A 20,520-nucleotide genomic window follows, 5' to 3' on the forward strand; every position below is an offset into this window, starting at 1 on the left:
GAGACCCAGAAGTTGCAGGGGGCAGAACCATCAGTCAGTTCGTGTAGGCGTGTGCAAACATACTGCCCCACCATGTCGCACGTCCCCGTGATTTTCACGATCCAATTGGATATCTGCTCTATCAACTTTCGATGTTCTTTTCTGTGCCTACCATGTTGATCACGGTTAGCGGCGAATCAGGGTTCCATCCCGTAGAGGGAGCGTGATAAAGAGAGACCACATCCAAGGGAGATCAATGCATGAAATTTTATTGTGATCGAGCGAAAATGTGGGAAAAGCTATTAAAACGGACGAATTGAAGGAAAGGAGGGGGAGCGCAGCAATTACCCACTCCCGACTCGGGGAGGTAGTGACGATAAATAACAATTCAGGACTCTTAAGATGCCCTGTTATTTGAATGATTAATTAAAATGATAGGGAATTTCACTGCGGTATTTTGGATTAGGAAACGTTAGACAGGAGAGGCCCTGCTGCCGCTTTGTTGACTCTAGATAACTTGTGCCTGATCGCACGTCCCTGTGACGTCCACCATCCATTTGGATATCTTCTCTATCAACTTTCGATGTTCTTTTCTGAGCATACCATGTTGATCACGGTTATCGGCAAATCAGGGTTCTACGCCGGAGAGGGAGCGTGAGAAAGAGAGACCACATCCAAGGGAGTTTAATTGTTTCAAATTAAATATGATAGAGTGGAAATTTGGGACAAAGTATTGAAGCACAAATGTGGGACAACTTGTTAAAGTTTAAGCATTGAATGAAAGGAGGTGGCTCGCATGAATTAAAGAAGAATTTCAGAAATTTTATTCCCTGTCACCTATGCAAAGCAGGGGTTTCTATCCGGCAAAATTTGAAAAATGTCACCTGACAATGTAACAAATGATTTTTTTAAATTTATTCTCCTGTCACCTATGTAGAGGTGCCCCAGTGACATCCACCATCCATTTAGATATCTTCTCTAACAACTTTCGATGTTCTTTTCTGAGCCTACCATGTTGATCACGGTTATCGGCGAATCAGGGTTCCACGCCGGAGGGGGAGCGTGAGAAAGAGAGACCACATCCAAGGGAGGATTAATTGTTTAAAATTTTAAATTATAGAGTGGAAATATGGGACAAAGTATTAAAGTGTACAAGTGGGACAACTTTTTAAAGTTTAAGCATTGAATAAAAGGATGTGGCGCGCATAAATTAATGAAGAATTTCTTAAATTTCATTCCCTGTCAACTATACAGAGCAGGGGTTTCTATCCGGCAACATTTGAAAAATGTCACCTGACAATGTAACAGATGATTTTTTTTAAATTTATGTTCCTGTCACCTATGTAGAGGTGCCCCAGTGACATCCACCATCCATTTGGATATCTTCTCTAACAGCTTTCGATGTTCTTTTCTGAGCCTACCATGTTGATCACGGTTATCGGCGAATCAGGGTTCCACACCAGAGAGGGAGAGTGAGAAAGAGAGACCACATCCAAGGGAGATAAATGGATAAAAAAAATTTTTGATCGAGTGAAAATGTGGGAAAAGCGCTTTAGCGCAAATGTTGAACAAATTATTTAAGCGCAAATGTGGGACAAATAAAGTGTAAAATTGGGACAACTTTTTAAAGTTTAAGCATTGAATGAAAGGATGTGGCACGCATCAATTAAAGAAGAATTTCTGAAAATGTATTCCTTGTCATCTATGCAGAGCAGGGGTTTATTCACATCCAAAATTGTAAAATGTCAACCCAAGAATGTTACAGAAAAATTACAGAAATTCATTAACCTGTCTACTTGGTAGAGCAGGGGTCTATGACAGAAAAAAATTGTTTATTCTCACCCGAAAATGTAAAAGAAAAATTCATGAAATTTATTAAGCTGTCAACTAGGTAGAGGAGGGGTATATTACACCCAAAAATTTGTGAATTTTACCTGAAAATATAACAGACAAATTATTATTTTTTTTTTTACCTATCTAGTAGGTATAGCAGTGGTACATCACACCCAAAAATTTGTAAATTTCACCCCTAAATGTAACTGACAAATTTTTTATTTTTTTTACCTGTCTAGTAGGTATAACAGTGGTACATCACACCCAAAAATTGGTGAATTTCACCCGAAAATATAACAGATCATTTTTTTTAACCTGTTTAGTAGGTATAGCAGTGATACATCACACCCAAAAATTGGTGAATTTCACCCAAAAATGTAACTGACAATTTTTATTTTTTTTTTTACCTGTCTAGTAGGTATAGCAGTGGTACATCATACCCAAAAATTGGTGAATTTCACCAGAAAATGTAACCGACAATTTTATTTTTATTTTTTTAACTGTCTAGTAGGTATTGCAGTGGTACATCACACCCAAAAATTGGTGAATTTCACCCGAAAATGTAACTGACATTTTTTTTTTTTTTTTTTACCTGTCTAGTAGGTATAACAGTGGTACATCACACCCAAAAATTGGTGTATTTCACCCGAAAATATAACAGATCATTTTTTTTTTTAACCTGTCTAGTAGGTATAGCAGTGGTACATCACACCCAAAAATTGGTGAATTTCACCCAAAAATGTAACTGACAATTTTTTTTTTTTTACCTGTCTAGTAGGTATAGCAGTGGTACATCATACCCAAAAATTGGTGAATTTCACCAGAAAATGTAACCGACAATTTTATTTTTATTTTTTTAACTGTCTAGTAGGTATTGCAGTGGTACATCACACCCAAAAATTGGTGAATTTCACCCGAAAATGTAACTGACAATTTTTTTTTTTTTTTTACCTGTCTAGTAGGTATAACAGTGGTACATCACACCCAAAAATTGGTGAATTTCACCCGAAAATATAACAGACCATTTTTTTTTTTTAACCTGTCTAGTAGGTATAGCAGTGGTACATCACACCCCAAAATTGGTGAATTTCACCCAAAAATGTAACTGACAGTTTTATTTAAAATTTTTAACCTGTCTAGTAGGTATAGCAGTAGTACATCACACCCAAAAATTGGTGAATTTCACCCGAAAATGTAACTGACAATTTTTTTTTTTTTTTACCTGTCTAGTAGGTATAACAGTGGTACATCACACCCAAAAATTGGTGTATTTCACCCGAAAATATAACAGACAAATTTTTTGTTTTTGTTTACTTGTCTAGTACGTATAACAGTGGTACATCACACCCAAAAATTGGTGAATTTCACCCGAAAATATAACAGACCATTTTTTTTTTTAACCATTCTAGTAGGTATAGCAGTGGTACATCACACCCAAAAATTGGTGAATTTCACCCGAAAATGTAACTGACAATTTTTTTTTTTTTACCTGTCTAGTAGGTATAGCAGTAGTACATCACACCCAAAAATTGGTGAATTTCACCCGAAAATGTAACTGACAATTTTTTTTTTTACCTGTCTAGCAGGTATAACAGTGGTACATCACACCCAAATATTGGTGTATTTCACCCAAAAATATAACAGACAAATTTTTTCTTTTTGTTTACCTGTCTAGTAGGTATATTAGTGGTACATCACACCCAAAAATTGGTGAATATCACCCGAAAATGTAACTGACAAAGTAGTGAAATGACATAAAATAAAATATGTACAAATAAATAAAAAAATTACATTTATAAGGTGGAGTTCCATATGGAGTAGGAGTTTGAGGAGGAGGTGGACGTAGCGGTGTAGGTGGAAGCGGCGGTGGAGGAGGACGAGGTAGCCAACAATGGTTTTTAGTTTTAATTTTAATTTTTTATTAGGGTGCACGCCAAAAGAGTGTGAAATATCCAAAATACAAGAATGAGCAATTGCGCTGCAGTATAACAATGGCTGGTTAAGGCCGGTATACATGTCTATTATGCACAAGGCACGGACAAGTCCTGTGGGATCCATGCCTGGTTCATCTTAATGAACGTGAGCTTGTCCACATTGGCTGTGGACAGGCGACTGCGCTTGTCTGTGATGACGCCCCCTGCCGTGCTAAACACACGTCCAGATAATACACTGGCTGCAGGGCAGGCCAGCACCTCCAAGGCGTAAAAGGGCAAGCTCAGGCCATGTGCTCAATTTGGAGACCCAGAAGTTAAAGGGGGCAGACCCGTCATTCAGTACGTGTAGTCGTGTGCACACATACTTGGTGAAATGCTGCTTCCTGCTAAAGCGTTCCATATCAGCTGGTGGTGCTGGTTGTTGTGGTGTGCTGACAAAGCTTTTCCACATTTCGGCCATGCTAACCCTGCCTTCTGAGGTGCTGGCGGTGCCCCAGCTGCATTGGCGACCTCTTCCTCCTCCTCTGCCTTGGCCTTGTGCTTCCACTGTTCCCCCGCTGTCAGGTGGGAATGCCACTAGCAGCGCGTCTACCAGCGTGCGCTTGTATTTGCGCATCTTACAATCATGCTCCGTGAGGGAATTAAGGACGGTACGTTGTCCTTGTAACGGGGATCCAGAAGCATGGCCATCCAGTAATCAGCACAAGTTAGAATGTGGGCAACTCGGCGGTCGTTGCGGAGACACTGCAGCATGTAATCGCTCATGTGTGCCAGGCTGCCCAGAGGCAACAAAAAGCTGTCCTCTGTGGGAGGTGTATCGTCTGTGTCCTCTGTATCCCTCCAGCCACGCACCAGTGATGGCCATGAGCTGGTCTGGGTGCCACCCTGCTGTGAACATGGTTACTCCTCCATCTCCTCCTCCTCATCGTCTACCTCGTCATCCTCCAGAACTGTGTCCTGACTGGACAATTGTGTACCTGGCGTTTGTGGGTGCAGGAACCCACCCTCTGAGCCACTTGTGAATGACTGGCCTGAAACCCTACAAAATGATCCCTCTTCCTCCTCCTGCTCCTATGCCACATCCTCTTCCATCATCGCCAGCAGTGTTTTTTCAAGGAGGCATAGAAGTGGGATAGTTACGCTGAGAACGGCATTATAGGCACTGAAAAGTGGTTGTGCATGGGAACGCTAAAAAAGACCAGGTAGTTGGTGCCAGGTCAGGTAGAAATGTGCATCAGGTCAGGATTATTATAATCAAAATTATTATAATCAGGGGAAAAACAACACACCAGTTGTATACATTGGAATATAACATGATGTCCCTTACTTGGTGGGGTGCCGTTTACTGTATTCTTATGTGTTCCCCGTGGAATGCAACATGGAACTTCCGGTTGCGTCCCACAGTGGAACGCAAACAAACCGGAAGTAGAACCCGAAAGAATGCTGCTTGTTCAAAACCAGAATCGAGGTGAATATCGAAAACCGATAGGATGTGTAGAGTGTTTAGTTGAGAAGAGAACCAGAAACTAAGGAGAGCATGGCATAAAGTCATGCGACCAAAGTCTCCAATACTGGGTGTATACTAGACTTCCGGTGCGTTCCACAGTGGAACGCATCTAGACCGGAAGTATACTCGGACAAATGATGAAAATGATAAAACTTGATTTTAATATATTTTCCTCGTTGTAGTCAGTAAGAGTGTGTTCTCAGGGGTCCCACTAAGGGGGTTCAATTGATAAACTCTTTAATAGGGGAAGGAGCACGCATGACATCACGTGATAAGGCCCCGGTCACGTGATTGGATTCCCACATCCCAGTCTGGGGCTCTATAGTAATGAACTGTAATCCTATGTGTTGGATAATTATGCATGATGGGAAATTATTATTATTGGTCTTCAGCTAATGTTGGGTGGACCAACATCCAATAATTTAATATAAAAAATGTATAAAAAATCAATAATATCGATAGTGGTCAATAGTAAAAATGGGTAAAAGGTTTTTCATAAACATGCGGTTTTTCATAAAAATATCGTAAAAGACTGTCAATATTCAAAAAATGTCAATGTTCAGAAAATCAAAAAATCATAATAGTCCTCACTAGTTACCCAAATGGCGTTAAACACACATAGTGGGGGATAAACGCAGGAATTCCTGCGTGCATGGACCCATAGCTGGGTGAATATATAGTGGGACCTAATGAAACAAGATATATACCTATAGTGGAACATAAAATAGAACATAAAAGAACAGAAAAAATATAAAATAAAAGTATATGCGTATATGTCATATCTAGAGATTTGGTAAATATAATTGGATATCAAATGTAAAAAATATATAAAAATGTAAAACACATGTGGACCTATATATATATGGAAATACACAGAAAGAACGTGTGGATCATAGCTATACCACGGTGATGTATAGGGGGTGGGGGTAAGAGACTTTTTATGCAATTGGTGTTTATCCGAATCAAAATAAAATCATGAAGAGTACATGTTATATTATGCAAAGGACATGGAAATGCGCATTGAGGGATGTGTATCTGCTACAGGCATCTCCGTACTGTTACTTTAATAATTCGAATATTCTAAACATTCGTTCAAGCCGAAAGGAGATAGGGTATTCAGGGTGTATATCCAATACAGGTCTGTCATTTAAAGATGATCACTGTATATGCTGTTTATATCTGCTCCTGATGAAGGGGACCCATACAGAGGCCCCGAAACGCGTTGAACCGTCCACTCCCCCCACCCTGGCTTTGGAATAAAGAGAAAGAAAAAGGATAAGACTCCTGAGTGTGTTTTGATCTAAATCTGACATCTCTACAGGCGACCCAGGCGCAGGAGGTGCGGTGTGGGTGTCTTGAGCTTTATCCCACATTACCCTCCTGGGTGAAGTGAGTCATCTTTAATATATTTAATATTTTTATTTTTATTTTTTATATATATCTCCATTATACCTTTTATTTGTTTTTATGTGGTCATTCGTGACTTTATATGATACAATTTGTATATGATAGCATTTATTTTAAAACACGTGATTTTAAATATTCTTTGGGCTTACACTTATTAAAGTGTTTCAACATCATAGGGTCCGTAGGGATCCACTCTTATCCCTTACCTGTATTCAAGGGTCTCTGGCGCCAACTACCTCTGGCGCCAACTAACTCTTTTTTAGCGTTCCCACGCACAACCACTTTTCTTTCTAATCACCTACCCTGTGGCCATCAGTGTTAGGTGGTGATCAGTGGCAGCCGGCCCACCTACATCTAATAGACCTCTATTCCTATCTCTGCCCTCCTTTGGCGCCTGCATAAGTTTTTCTCGGACCCTCAAACAGAAGGTCTGGTGATTAACCCTCTTTTTTCTTATTCCGCTCTGATTATAGGCACTGGCCATGTTGGTGGAGTATTTGAAACAGCGCAACAAGGAACTAAGGTCTTGCATGGAGGCCCAGTCATTGGTGGGGAAGTGGTGCTGTTCCGCCGAGCGACTCAACCGTGCGTGCTGCAGCTGAAACTCCACTATCGCTTGCTGCTGCTCGCACAGTCTGGCCAGCATGTGCAAGGTGGAGTTCCACCTTGTGGGCACGTCGCATATGAGGCGGTGAGTGGAAACGCCGAAGTTAAGCTGCAGCGCTGACAGGCGAGCAGCAGCAGGCTGAGAACGCCAAAAGCGCGCACAGACGGCCCGCACTTTATGCAGCAGCTCAGACATATGGGGGTAATTTTTAAGGAATCTCTGCACCACCAAATTCAGCACATGCGCCAGGCAAGGGATGTGCGTCAAACTGGCTCGTCCCAGAGCTGCTACGAGATTTCGCCCATTATCTCACACCACCAGGCCAGGCTTGAGGCTCACTGGCATCAACCACTCATTGGTCTGTTATTCAAGACCCGTCCACAGCTCCTGCGCGGTGTGGGGTTTGTCCCCCAAACAGATAAGTTTTAAAACTGCCTGCTGTCGTTTACCGCTGGCTGTGCTAAAGTTTGTGGTGAAGGTGTTACGCTAACCGGATGAGGAGCCGGTAGAGGATGTGGAAGCAGAGTAGGAGAATGAAGCAACAGGAGGCAAACTGAAGCGCCCTGCAATCCTCGGTGGTGGAAGGACATGCACCAAACTGCTATCCGCCTCAGGCCCAGCCGCCACTGCATTTACCCAGTGTGCTGTTATGGAGATATAACGTCCCTGATAGTGCTTACTGGTCCACGTATCTGTAGTGAGGTGCACCTTGCCACAGATGGTGTTGCGCAGTGCACACCGGATTTTTTTCCACCAGTTGGTTGTGCAGGGAAGGGATGGCACGCCTGGAAAAATAGCGGCGGCTGGGCACGACATACTGTAGGACAGCCACCTCCATAAGGCTTTTAAAACTCTCCGTCTCCACCAGATGGAATGACAGCATTTCAAAGGCCAGTAATTTTGAAATGCTGGCATTCAGGGCCAAGGATCGCGGGTGGGTAGGGGTTTTTTTCCTCTTCCGCTACAGTGTTTGGGAGATGGAGAGCTGAACACTTCCGTGGGACATTGTGGAGATGTTTGGTGTCCCAAATGGTGGTGTTGCTGGCAGATCCTCTGTTTGCGGGGTGGCAGGTGGCACTGTCACTCCAGAGGTGGATGAAGAGGCCGAGACTGCAGCAGAAGAGGAAGCAGGAAGAGCCAGAGACCTTTCTTGGTTTTTGAGGTGTCTACTCCACTGCAGCTCGTGCTTTGCACTTAGATGCCTGGTCATGCAGGTTGTGCTCAGATTAAGAACGTTTATGCCTCGCTTCAGGCTCTGATTGCACAGCGTGCAAACCACTCGTGTCTTGTCGTCAGCACATTGTCTGAAGAACTGCCCCACCAGGAAACTCCTTGGAGCTGTCTTTGGTGTGCTCGGTCCCTTGCTACGGTGGGCAGTAGGAGGCGTACTGTCTAGAGGACGGCCGCTCTGCTTTTGCACCCTGCTCCCTCTTCTGCTGTGCTGGTGGCTCTGTGCGACCACCGCCTCTTCCTCCGAACTACATAGGTCACTTGCATGACCTTGATTCCATGTGGGGTCGAGGACCTCATCGTCCTCCACATCATCTTCCACCCAGTCTTCACCCCTGCCTTCCTTGTCTGTCTGCACACTTTCAAAAGCCACAGCAGTTGGCACCTGTGTTTCGTCATCATCCGACGCGTGCTGCGATGGTCCTCCCATGTACTCATCTTGAAACATAAGTGGTTGGGCATCGGTGCACTCAATCTCTTCCACTTCTGGGGCAGGGCTAGGTGGATGGCCCTAGGAAACCCTGCTAACAGAGTCAACAAAAAGCAGAAGAGACTGCTGCATGACTTGGGGCTCAGACTTCTTGGCTGATTTGCAAGGGGGTGAGGTGAAAGACTGATGGACACTGGCTGCAGGTGCCAACTCTGATCTTTCAGCAGGAGACTGGGTGGGAGACAATGTGAAGGAACTGGAGGCACTGTCAGCAACCCAATCTACTATCGCCTGTACTTGTTCTGGCCTCACCATTCGTAGAGCCGCATTAGGCCCGACCAAATACCGCTGCAGATTCTGTCGCCTACTTGCACCTGAGGAAGGTGTTTCACTTGTGCGTGTAGCTGGCACAGATCGACCACGTCCTTTCCCTGCAACAGGAGCTCCACCAGCAGCACCACAACCGGGGCCACGTCCCTTATTTGAAGCTCTCCTCATATTTCTCAAATTTAGGATCTTGCCCAAAAAGGGTGTTTTATTAATAGCAGAAAAGAATGACAGTATCTAAAGGGTGCATCTCACAATGACATATGCAGCAAAGGATGCAAAATTTAGTTTTTTGCCCAAAATGGTTGTTTTTCTAATAGCAGAATAGAACCACAGTATCTAAAGGGTGTATCTCTGAATGACATTTGCAGCAAAGGCTGCAAAATTAAGTTTTTTGCCCAAAATGGGTGTTTCTTTAATAGCAGAATAGAACCACAGTATCTAAAGTATGTATCTCACACGTATAGATGCAGACTAGGCCGCGATTAAAGAATTTTGCCCAAAATGGGTGTTTTATTAATAGCAGAATAGAACCACAGCATGTAAAGAGTGTATCTCACACGTACAGATGCAGACTAGGCCGCAATGAAAGATTTTTGCCCAAAATGGGTGTTTTATTAATAGCAGAATAGAACCACAGTATCTAAAGGGTGTATCTCACAATGACAAATGCAGCAAAGGCTGCAATATTAAGTATTTTGCCCAAAAAGGGTGTTTTTTTTACTAACAGAATATGATAGAATATGATAGTATTTAACGCTTGAATTTCACACGTGCAGATGCAGCAAGGGCTGTAAAATGATGTATTTTGCCCAAAAAGGGTGTTTTTTAAAACCCAGAAAATTATAACTGTATTTATAGCTTAAATTGCACACTGGCTAATGCGGCAGAGGCCCAGGATGAAGGTTATTGCCAAAAATGGGTGTTTTTTCAAAACTAGAAAATTATTGAAATATTTCAAACTTGTTTTTAGCAATCACAGATGCAGCAATGGCTGCAATATTAAGTATTTTGGCCAAAAAGGGTGTTTTTTTTACTAACATAATATTACAGTTGTATATAACGCTTGAACTTCACACGTGCAGATGCAGCAAGGGTTGTAAAATTGTGTATTCTGCCCAAAAAGGGTGTTTTTTAAAACCCAGAAAATTATAGCTGTATTTATAGCTTAAATTGCACACTGACTAATGCGGCAGAGGCCCAAGATGAAGGATATTGCCAAAAATTGTTTTTTTTTCAAAGCCAGAAAATTATTTAAATATTTCAAACTTGTTTTTAGCAATCACAGATGCAGCAATGGCTGCAATATTAAGTATTTTGCCCAGAATATGACAGCTATATATAACACTTGAATTTCACACGTGCAGATGCAGCAAGGGCTGTAAAATTGTGTATATTGCCCAAAAAGGGTGTTTTTTAAAACCCAGAAAATTATAGCTGCATTTCTAGCTTAAATTGCACACTGACTAATGCCGCAAAGGCACCAGATGTAGGATATTGCCAAAAAAGGGTGTTTTTTTTAAAACCAGATTATTTTTGCAGTATTTCAAGCTTGGATCTAAATGTCACAAAAGCACATATGCAGTGCTGGTGCACTGAGCTTGCATAAAATGTCTGCCGCCGTCCACCTAACTAACAGACGGATAAAAGTTTTTTTTCTCTGTCACTGGGCTCAGGGCAGGGTAAAAAAGATACATTTCTGTATTAAAAATCTTTTTTAATTGGTCTTATATAATATTCTAATTTTCTGAGATACTAACGTTGGGGTCTTCATTTACTATAAGCCATAATCATTAACAAAATAAACAACTGAAATAGATCACTCTGTGTGTAATGAATCCATATGATACATGTACTTTCACTTTTTGAATTGAATTACTAAAATAAGTAAACTTTTTGATGATATTAAAATTTATTAAGATGATTACTAATATATTTATAACTGGCTAGAAGATCAAGGTACAGTACAGATGAAATACAGTGTAACTGAAAAATCCTGAAAGGAAAAATAAGACACAAGACTGAACTTAAATACATTAATGTAGTTAAAGGGAACCTGTCATTAACTTTATGCTGCCCATACTAACGGCAGTATAAAGTAGAGACAGGTTAGTTGATTTTAACGGTCTGTCATTTAAAAGTTAAAATAAGTGGTTGCCGAGGACCAACATCACAATCATTGCAGCTTGGGCCTAGAGAAGAGTCACGGCCACCTGACCTGGTTATTCATGAATTCCTGCTCTCCCTGCCCACCTGCTGATGACTGACAGTCTTCTACCTAGTTTTCTCCCTTTCTCTCTAGGAGAGAACTGCCAATCATCAGCAGATGGGTGAGAGTGCAGGAGATTAGGAATAACCATGACTCTTCTCAAGTAGATTTGACTCTTTTAAAAGCATGTGCTGTAATGATTATAAAGCTGGTTCTCAGCAACCACTTACCGTATTTTTCGCCCCATAAGATGCACTTTTTCCTCCCCAAAAATGGGAGGAAAATGCCCCTGCGTCTTATGGGGCGAATACTGACAGTTTTAACATCGCTGGACGCGATGTACGGAGCGGGGGCCGGGGGAGGGACTGGGAGGAGGAGCTGGGGGCCGGCAATAGCGGTTGGGCGGTGCGGTCACTGTACTATAGCCCCGCCCCACCGCTCCGGTATACTAATATAAAATGTATTATTGAATTAAAAGTTATTAAACATGCCCCCCTCACTCCTAATAGTACCGTATATCCTAATTTCTTCTGTATAATGCCGGCAGCGTAACTCCCTCACGTCACGTACCTGCGCCGCCTGCTTTATGAATGAAGCAGGCGGCGCAGACAAGTGACATCACTGAGGGACGCGCCGGCCGCCCGGCCCGCCTGCCGGCATTATACAGAAGAAATTAGGATATACGGTACTATTAGGAGTGAGGGGGGCATGTTTAATAACTTTTAATTCAATAATACATTTATATTTGTATGCGGCGGGGGGGGGGGGGGGGGGGGGGGCGGCGTCAGCTCATGGAATCTGTGGATGGCACAGTTATGGGCTGGGGGGGCACTGTGGATGCCACTGTTATGGGGTGGGGGGTCTGTGGATGGCACTTATATAACAGTGCCATCCACAGATCCCCCCCTGTAACAGTGCCAGCCACAGATCCCCCCCCTGTAACAGTGTCCGTCATCCACAGATCCCCCCCATAAGTGTCCGTCATCCACAGATCCCACCATAAGTGTCCGTCATCCACAGATCCCACCATAAGTGTCCGTCATCCACAGATCACCCCATAAGTGTCCGTCATCCACAGATCCCCCATAAGTGTCCGTCATCCACAGATCCCCCCATAAGTGTCCGTCATCCACAGATCCCCCCATAAGTGTCCGTCATCCACAGATCCCACCATAAGTGTCCGTCATCCACAGATCCCCCCATAAGTGTCCGTCATCCACAGATCCCCCATAAGTGTCCGTCATCCACAGATCCCCCATAAGTGTCCGTCATCCACAAATCCCCCCATAACAGTGTCCTTCATCCACAGATCCCCCCATAACAGTGTCCGTCATCCACAGACCACCATTAGTTCCAAACCCACCAAAAGCACACCTTTTGGTTAAAAAAAAATTTTTTCTTATTTTCCTCCCCAAAAACCTAGGTGCGTCTTATGGGCCGGTGCGTCTTATAGGGCGAAAAATACGGTACATTTAGCTCATGAGTGACACACCGCTGAAATCAGCATTTCTGTCACTATTTTATGCTGCTCTCAGATAGGTCAGCATAAAGTTGATGTCAGGTTCCCTTTAATATACACTGGTAATTCACTAGGAAAAAATATATACAATGCAACAGCACAAACCAAATAAAGTACAATAATGCCATAGTTATATAGGTTTATTATTTTACTATTTAAAAAGTGTTAAATCTGTAATAAATCTTATTTGATATTGTATAGTGCAGTGTTTCCCAACCAATGTGCCTCCAGCTGTTGCAAAACTACAACTCCCAGCATGCCCGGACAGCCCTTGGCTGTGCGGGCATGCTGGGAGTTGTAGTTTTGCAACAGCTGGAGGCACACTGGTTGGGAAACAATGGTATAGTGAATTACCAGTGGAAGAAAAATGGGGTCAGTCAGCTTCCATGGCTAGAAACACGAAGAAGAAAAAAATACAATACAACAGCACTCTGCAAACCAAATAAAGTACAATAATGCCAGTTATAGAAAATATTCTGGTGCTAATGCTACGCTTATTTGTAAATTTGAGATTCTTGGCAAATACATTTTGTACAAAATTATTTGGGCCTGTCTGCCAAATGTTAAGGCAATCTCTGTAAGATGGGAACCTAACACTAAATACTACCTGTTATGTGCCATAACGGCCACCATATAATTCAGGAAGTGCAGGTTCCACATGCATGCTGTGTCCACTCTGCCTTTTACCATTTTTGATGCCATAATGGCCTCCATTAAATTCTCCATTAAATCCAGGGATTACAGGTCCCAACATGCATGCTAAGCCCGCTATATACCTCTTCTGGTGCTAAAAGGCTTCAAATGAGTGCATGGAGAGCAGACTACAGCTTTATACTTACACTAAAATCAGTCTATGGGGCAGACAGGCTGGTCAGGAGTGCAAGACCAACAGGACTCATCCACATGCATGCTGGGTCCACTCTGCCTTTTACCAATTTTGGTGCCATAATGGCCTCCATTTAATCCAGGGAATGCAGGTATCAGTATAACAGGTAGTACTGTATTTAGTGTTAGGATCCCGTCTTGCAGAGATCGCCTTGACGTTTGGCAGACGGGCCCAAATAATTTTGTACAAAATGTATTTGCCAAGAATCTCAAATTTACTAAATAAGCGTAGCATTAGCACCAGAATATTTTCTATAATTATGGCATTATTGTACTTTATTTGGTTTGCAGAGTGCTGTTGCATTGTAATTGTTTTTTTTTGTGTGTTTCTAGCCATGGAAGCTGACTGACCCCCTTTTTCTTGCACTGGTAATTCACTATACAATATCAAATAAGATTTATTACAGACTTAACACTATTTTAAAATAGTAAAATAATAAACCTTTTAATATACTTACCTTGCTGCTCCCCTCAGTCTTCCACCACTCATTGTCATCCATAATTACTGGCTGCAGTTAAAGGGGCAAACTTACTTCGACCAGCATTTTTCACAATAATCTTAGATCAAAGTGTAGTGGAGTAAGATATGAGTAAGTGGCGTGAGTGGCATAAAAACCACAAAAAGTAGCCATTTTTGTGTAATTTTTTTCTTTAAAACAGATATAAAAGCTTTGAAAAATGAATTTGCATAGTGTTTCATCCATAGTGAGGACACATCATATTAAATTAACATCATTAGAAATAACACATAATCAGGCAGCTTTTCAAACAATAATTAGAGGCCTAACTAACTATATGTAGTGAAACATTTCTAACAGCAACATCTTCGAAAAAGGCTGATTTTCTTTGCTAGATTTATAGTTCCTTCATACATTATGCATAGTGGCCCTCTTCTTTTAGTAGACACCACCATCACCACCTCTAGAACACCATTTTTCAATGCAATTTGGGTGACTATTCCTTTGTATATATTTTTTTTTCCTGCAAATGTTAATTCTTGTATTATTTTTGTAGAATTCTTTGTATGTGTGTATATGTGTGACATAAGTATGACATGTTTAAATATAGATGCTAATTTGGGTTTTAGACCAATCCAATATTATTTTAATATTGTATTCTTTTTTTGTAGGAGATATTTGGATACAAATCGGAGTGGTGGAAAAAAGCTCTTTGTATTTTGTTTTACATGATTTCTATAGGACTCCTTAAATTGCTCTTTTATTGGAAGCCAGAGCTGGATGTTTGGTGTCACTGTGTCCCATGTGATTTGGCAGTTGCTGACACAGTCTTGCTACAAACAACTGTGAGTACACGTTATTGCCAGTTATCAAATAGTAATAGGTATATGTTATTGAAACAAAGAGAAGCAATGCCCATGCTTTGCTGCACATTTTAGCCCAAGAAGCAAGGGTGTTGCTAAACACCCCACCTAACTACTATTGTAGAGATATGAATATAGCAAAAAAAAACTAAAAACATTTAAAACATTATGTAGCCTGACAACCTCCAAATTTAAACAAAGCAACACCCTTAAACTACTCTTGCTACCCAGAGTCTGACACTTAGAGAAGCCCAAATTCACTGCCATTATGATTGGAATTCTCCAATAATGAAAACCAATAGATTATGTCTAAGACTCCAATATATAACATATTTGATAGTCGCCAAATACCCACTTAGACTTAGGAGCATGATAAAAAAAAAAACATGAATACCTTTACGTAGTAATTAACTCCTTTATTTCCCTCCATTAGACAAACTGCTTTTGCAACCCCTACTAAAAAATTTTTTTGATTCCTCAGTGGTTGATACCTGTTAACTGAAAAGATAATGACACAATTGCAAACTTTCGAGACTATTAAGGCCTCTTCCTCCAACATTTTTTAAGACAGTATCTGAAAATTCACAAATGTTTATACCAAAGTGCACAGGAACAATGAGATAGTTGAGACAAGTGATGTAAAGCAAATCAATATGAGTGGATGGGGAAACAAACAGCCCGAGCAGTAAATTGTTGTGGCAATTATTGATAAAGCGTGTGAAAGTTTTATTGTCCTCAAATAGACATCCAATATATTTATGCGGTGAACCCAACAGGTCTGAGGAGCACATTTCTTAGGAGATTTAGAAGGACATCAATTCATGAGACACATTCATTCCTGATCTGAGTGTGTCAAAGGTGGTCATGAGCTTGTACTCGCAGACACTCCTGTCCTTGAAATTCCCTTTTAATATAAAGAATTGTATGTTGGTGATGTTGTGGTCATGGCTGCAAAACTGTTTCAGTATAGGCAGATATTTCCTTTCTTTTTTTATTATGTGGCGAGTTCATTCTTCTATGCTTTTGACCAGTTTCACAGACATCAAATCTCAGAAAGACAGGAATACAAGCTTGTCATGGTCACAACTGCCCTGTCATGTGATCCGGGTGCAACTGCCAAGGGTTGATCTATTTCACACACTCAGTCTTACACTCCCCAACACGTAGGTCACAGATTTAACAGCCTTTCAGGCACCCCAAAACACACTGCCACCATCTATCAAATTCTACGGGCCTATAGAAATCCCAACAATCCCCCACTTGCAAGCAGGCACACAGCAACACTAATAGCAGATACACGGTAACACAATCTACACTTACATACTTAAACTGAAGTTAACTGACTCGGTCATAGGCTACAAATCAAACCATTAAAGTTTCAACTTTAATGTATAAACATGTACAATTACATAACTTCGTTACAAAAATCAAGAATTAACACATATACATAGAGGTGTGTAAAACAGTGACAAAAATAAAATGATTAAAACAAGTGGGTTCTTATACTTAGCAAATGGCTTGGTAAAGTCCTTTTTTTTTAAGGTCCGTGAATAGAGAGAACGCAGAACACAACACAATGCCAATCTGATCCCAAGATTTTGTCAAAGATACAGTAAGTCCAAAATGCCTCATTTTATTCCCCAGCAGAAGAGGGTTGAGATGCGAGGGATACCCCTCCCATTCTTTGCCGATACTTCTGGGAATGCACTCATTAAACATGTGGACTCCACCTCTTCACCCAGCTGGCAGCTATAAAATATAAAAAACTATGTCTCCCATCTGCTCTTGTAGATATAGGGGTGCCAACATGTTTTCATAACTCATATTTCATCCTGCCATCCATTTCGACACCAAATATGCCATGTATATGGGTTTTAGAATGTGAGAACCTCAATAAGTGGGAATGCCAGCCAGCAAGTATTGGTGTGTGGTCTCTCTGCAACACATACATTGTGCTGAATGTGAATAGGCAAGTTATTAATCTATAGGTTTTATCAGGAACAAGTTATTATTATTATTCCTGGTAAAGTTGACAGGCTTGATTGCCATTTCAGTCGACTAGGGTGCAGAGACAGGATATACCTCATTTTGGCAGGTGGCAAGAGGATTACAGCATGAAATGTTTATTCCTGTTCCCAGTAACATATTCTCCAATCTCACCATGCCAGACATATTGTACTGTATTGCTAATTTGATTACAACAGGAATCTTCACTGCCAGTGGCTAAACTTTTTGCATTGAGTCTATCAGGACTATCGTAAGGCATTCATATTTCGCCCACACCGGTTTTAGACTGAGTGGCCATAAGGGTCTTACTTCTTAAAGACAATATTGCACACTGGTGGCATCAAAGTATGCAGACTCACATTAAATATTCAAAAAATAATACACATTACAAGAAAGTTTAGACTGGCATATTCTTATTCATGGATTAGGATTACCCCGAAACGCGTATGGTAATGACAGTGAGGGATTATTAAGAAGAAACATCTACGATCGCATATCCACATTTGGAGTTAAAGCAGCTATGGATCAATATCATCCACGCTAAAGACATTTGAAAACCCCGCCCGGAATTACAAGTCATCTGACCTGCCCAGCAAACCACGTGGGACGCCACACAGGTCCTGGAAGGTCAGAGCGGTGAAAGCAAGCGGCACCACTGTATTGAATAGCCAGGAGCGTGGGGAACTTTACACATAGACTCTACCTACAGGTCCTTGAAGCTCACAGCAGAGCACTACACTTGACAACCTGGTGTACAAGCGGACCGATTATAGGAGCAGTAAAGTACCCTGTACAAAGTACAACACTTAAATACTGCTACAATTTGTGGATATATCAATGACTTTTTCATGAACTGTGTAATCTATAGCTACAAGTGTCTCTGGACTACAGTGCTTGGGGCCATTTACTAACAGTTACGGCTCAATAACCCCTATCAGGGTTTAATAGCCCCTCTCAGCGTTTTAGTGCCATAGGTTTTAACATAACTGTTTTTAATGGTTTTAATGTATATGATTTATGCAACATGTTGTAAATAATTTTGAGTGTGATATAAAATTTATCTGATACAATCCATCTTGTCTATATGGTTGCTTGATATTGAGTGACGCCCATCCTAATCCAATTTCTTTTTACTCTATCAGCAACAGGGAGTGCTGCGGGGCAGTGCACCTTTTCATAGTGGAACAGGGAGTGAGCCACCAATTTCTATAATTATATTCTTATTCATAATCATAGTCATGGGTGCACATCCATAAGGCAAACATAATAAATAAAAAAATAATGGCTGCACACACATATAAGCAGTAAAGCTGAGAAATGGGGATCATTCTAAATTCAAGTGGTACTATACCTACTATTGGAATCAATGGAAGCTCTTAGCGCACATTTTGATCAAACTTGTGTCGGGCCCATCCACCAGGCGTCAAGGTGGCTTCCGCGGACGGGTCCCTATCACTAATATACCGCCTCTCTTGGACTTATCCAAGTCCACATTATCAGGGCAGTGAAGGAACCAGCTTCATTTGTACTTTGCTCAGAAGCTCCAGGCAGATGGGCATGTGCTCAGTCTAAAAGAGGCGCCACCCTCAGATAAATATTACAAGAAAGTTTAGACTGGCATATTCTTATTCATAATCATAGTCATGGGTGCACATCCATAAGGCAAACATAATAAATAAAAAAATAATGGCTGCACACACATATAAGCAGTAAAGCTGAGAAATGGGGATCATTCTAAATTCAAATGGTACCTACTATTGGAATCAATGGAAGCTCTTAGCGTGGTGGATGGGCCTGACACAAGTTTGATCAAAATGTGCGCTAAGAGCTTCCATTGATATGCCAGTCTATCACGGTGATGGATCATAATTATATTTTATTTTTTAGCCCTCAATTGACCACCTACTAAGCATTCTGTATTAAAGAATGCTATTATTTTCCCTTATAACCATGTTATAAGGGAAAATAATACAGTGAATACTGTGTCATCTTAGCAGCCATGCGTGAAAATCGCACTGCACCCGCACTTGATTGCGGATGCTTGCGATTTTCACTCAGCCCCATTCACTTCTATGGGGCCTGCGTTGCGTGATAAACGCACAATATAGAGCATGCTGCGATTTTCATGCAACGCATAAGTGATGCGTGAAAATCACAGCTCATGTGCACAGCCCCATAGAAATGAATGGGTCCAGATTCAGTGCGGGTGCAATGCGTTCACCTCCCGCATTGCACCCGCGCGGAAATCTCGCCCATGTGAACTCAGCCTTAAGGAATGTGCCCCTCAGACCTCTTGGATTCATGGATTAAATATCTATCAGAGGACAATAAAACTTCCACACTCCTTATCTATAATTGCTATAATCATTTACTGCTACAACTGTTTGTTTCCTCCTCCACTCATACTGATCTGCTTTACATCACTTATCACTTATTTACATCACTTACAATAGTTTCATCTGCTGTATCTAATTATTATTTACTTTGGTGCAAAAATATGTAAATCTTCAGATACTGTCCTTAAAGAGGCAAAATATTCGCAAAATATCTACTAAATATTTGCGAAACATCGCAAATTCGAATATGACCCCTGCCGCTCATCACTATCAACCACTGGGTGATCTGAATTTTATTCACTTTTCTATGACATCTTACACATATTGCAACACTAACTGCACCTTTTGAGTGAAGATTGGCCCCCTTACTTGTTGGGCCCCATAGCAGTTGCTATGACTGTTACCCTGGTACTTACACCCATGCTTCTAGCATAGAGCCATCATGATTGCCCTATGCCCAACTGTTCTCCAGGCTTAGGCCTCTTTCACACGACAGTATGGCTTTTTCAGTGTTTTGCGGTCCGTTTTAAACGGATCCGTTGTTCCGTTTTCTGTTTCCGTTGTGTTTCCGTTTCCGTTCCGTTTTTCCGTATGGCATATACAGTATACAGTAATTTCATAGAAAAAATTGGGCTGGGCATAACATTTTCAACAGATGGTTGCGCAAAAAATGGAACGGATACGGAAGACATACGGATGCATTTCCGTATGCATTCCGTTTTTTTGCGGACCCATAGACTTTAATAGAGCCACGGAACGTGATTTGCGGCCAAATATAGGACATGTTCTATCTTTCAACGGAACGGAAAAACGGAAATACGGAAACGGAATGCATACGGAGTACATTCCGTTTTTTTTGCGGAACCATTGAAATGAATGGTTCCGTATACGGACCGTATACGGAACGCAAAAAACGGCCCGCAAAACGGAAAAAAAAAACGGTCGTGTGAAAGAGGCCTTACATTACCATTCAGTATCTGGATCAATAG

General features: G+C 41.4%; 1 protein-coding gene across 2 annotated transcripts in view; it reads left to right on the forward strand.

Moving 5' to 3' along the window:
* LOC120997972 (probable cation-transporting ATPase 13A4) overlaps window positions 1-20,520 on the forward strand; it is a 458,422-nt gene that overhangs the window by 45,705 nt on the left and 392,197 nt on the right. For both annotated transcript variants that reach the window (XM_040428359.1, XM_040428360.1), the window contains exon 2: window positions 14,997-15,170. In XM_040428359.1, the coding sequence (XP_040284293.1) occupies window positions 14,997-15,170 (174 nt within the window). The remainder of the gene's footprint in view (window positions 1-14,996; window positions 15,171-20,520) is intronic.

The sequence above is a fragment of the Bufo bufo genome, chromosome 4 (assembly GCF_905171765.1).
Source record: "Bufo bufo chromosome 4, aBufBuf1.1, whole genome shotgun sequence".
In the NCBI taxonomy this organism is placed as follows: Eukaryota; Metazoa; Chordata; class Amphibia; order Anura; family Bufonidae; genus Bufo; species Bufo bufo.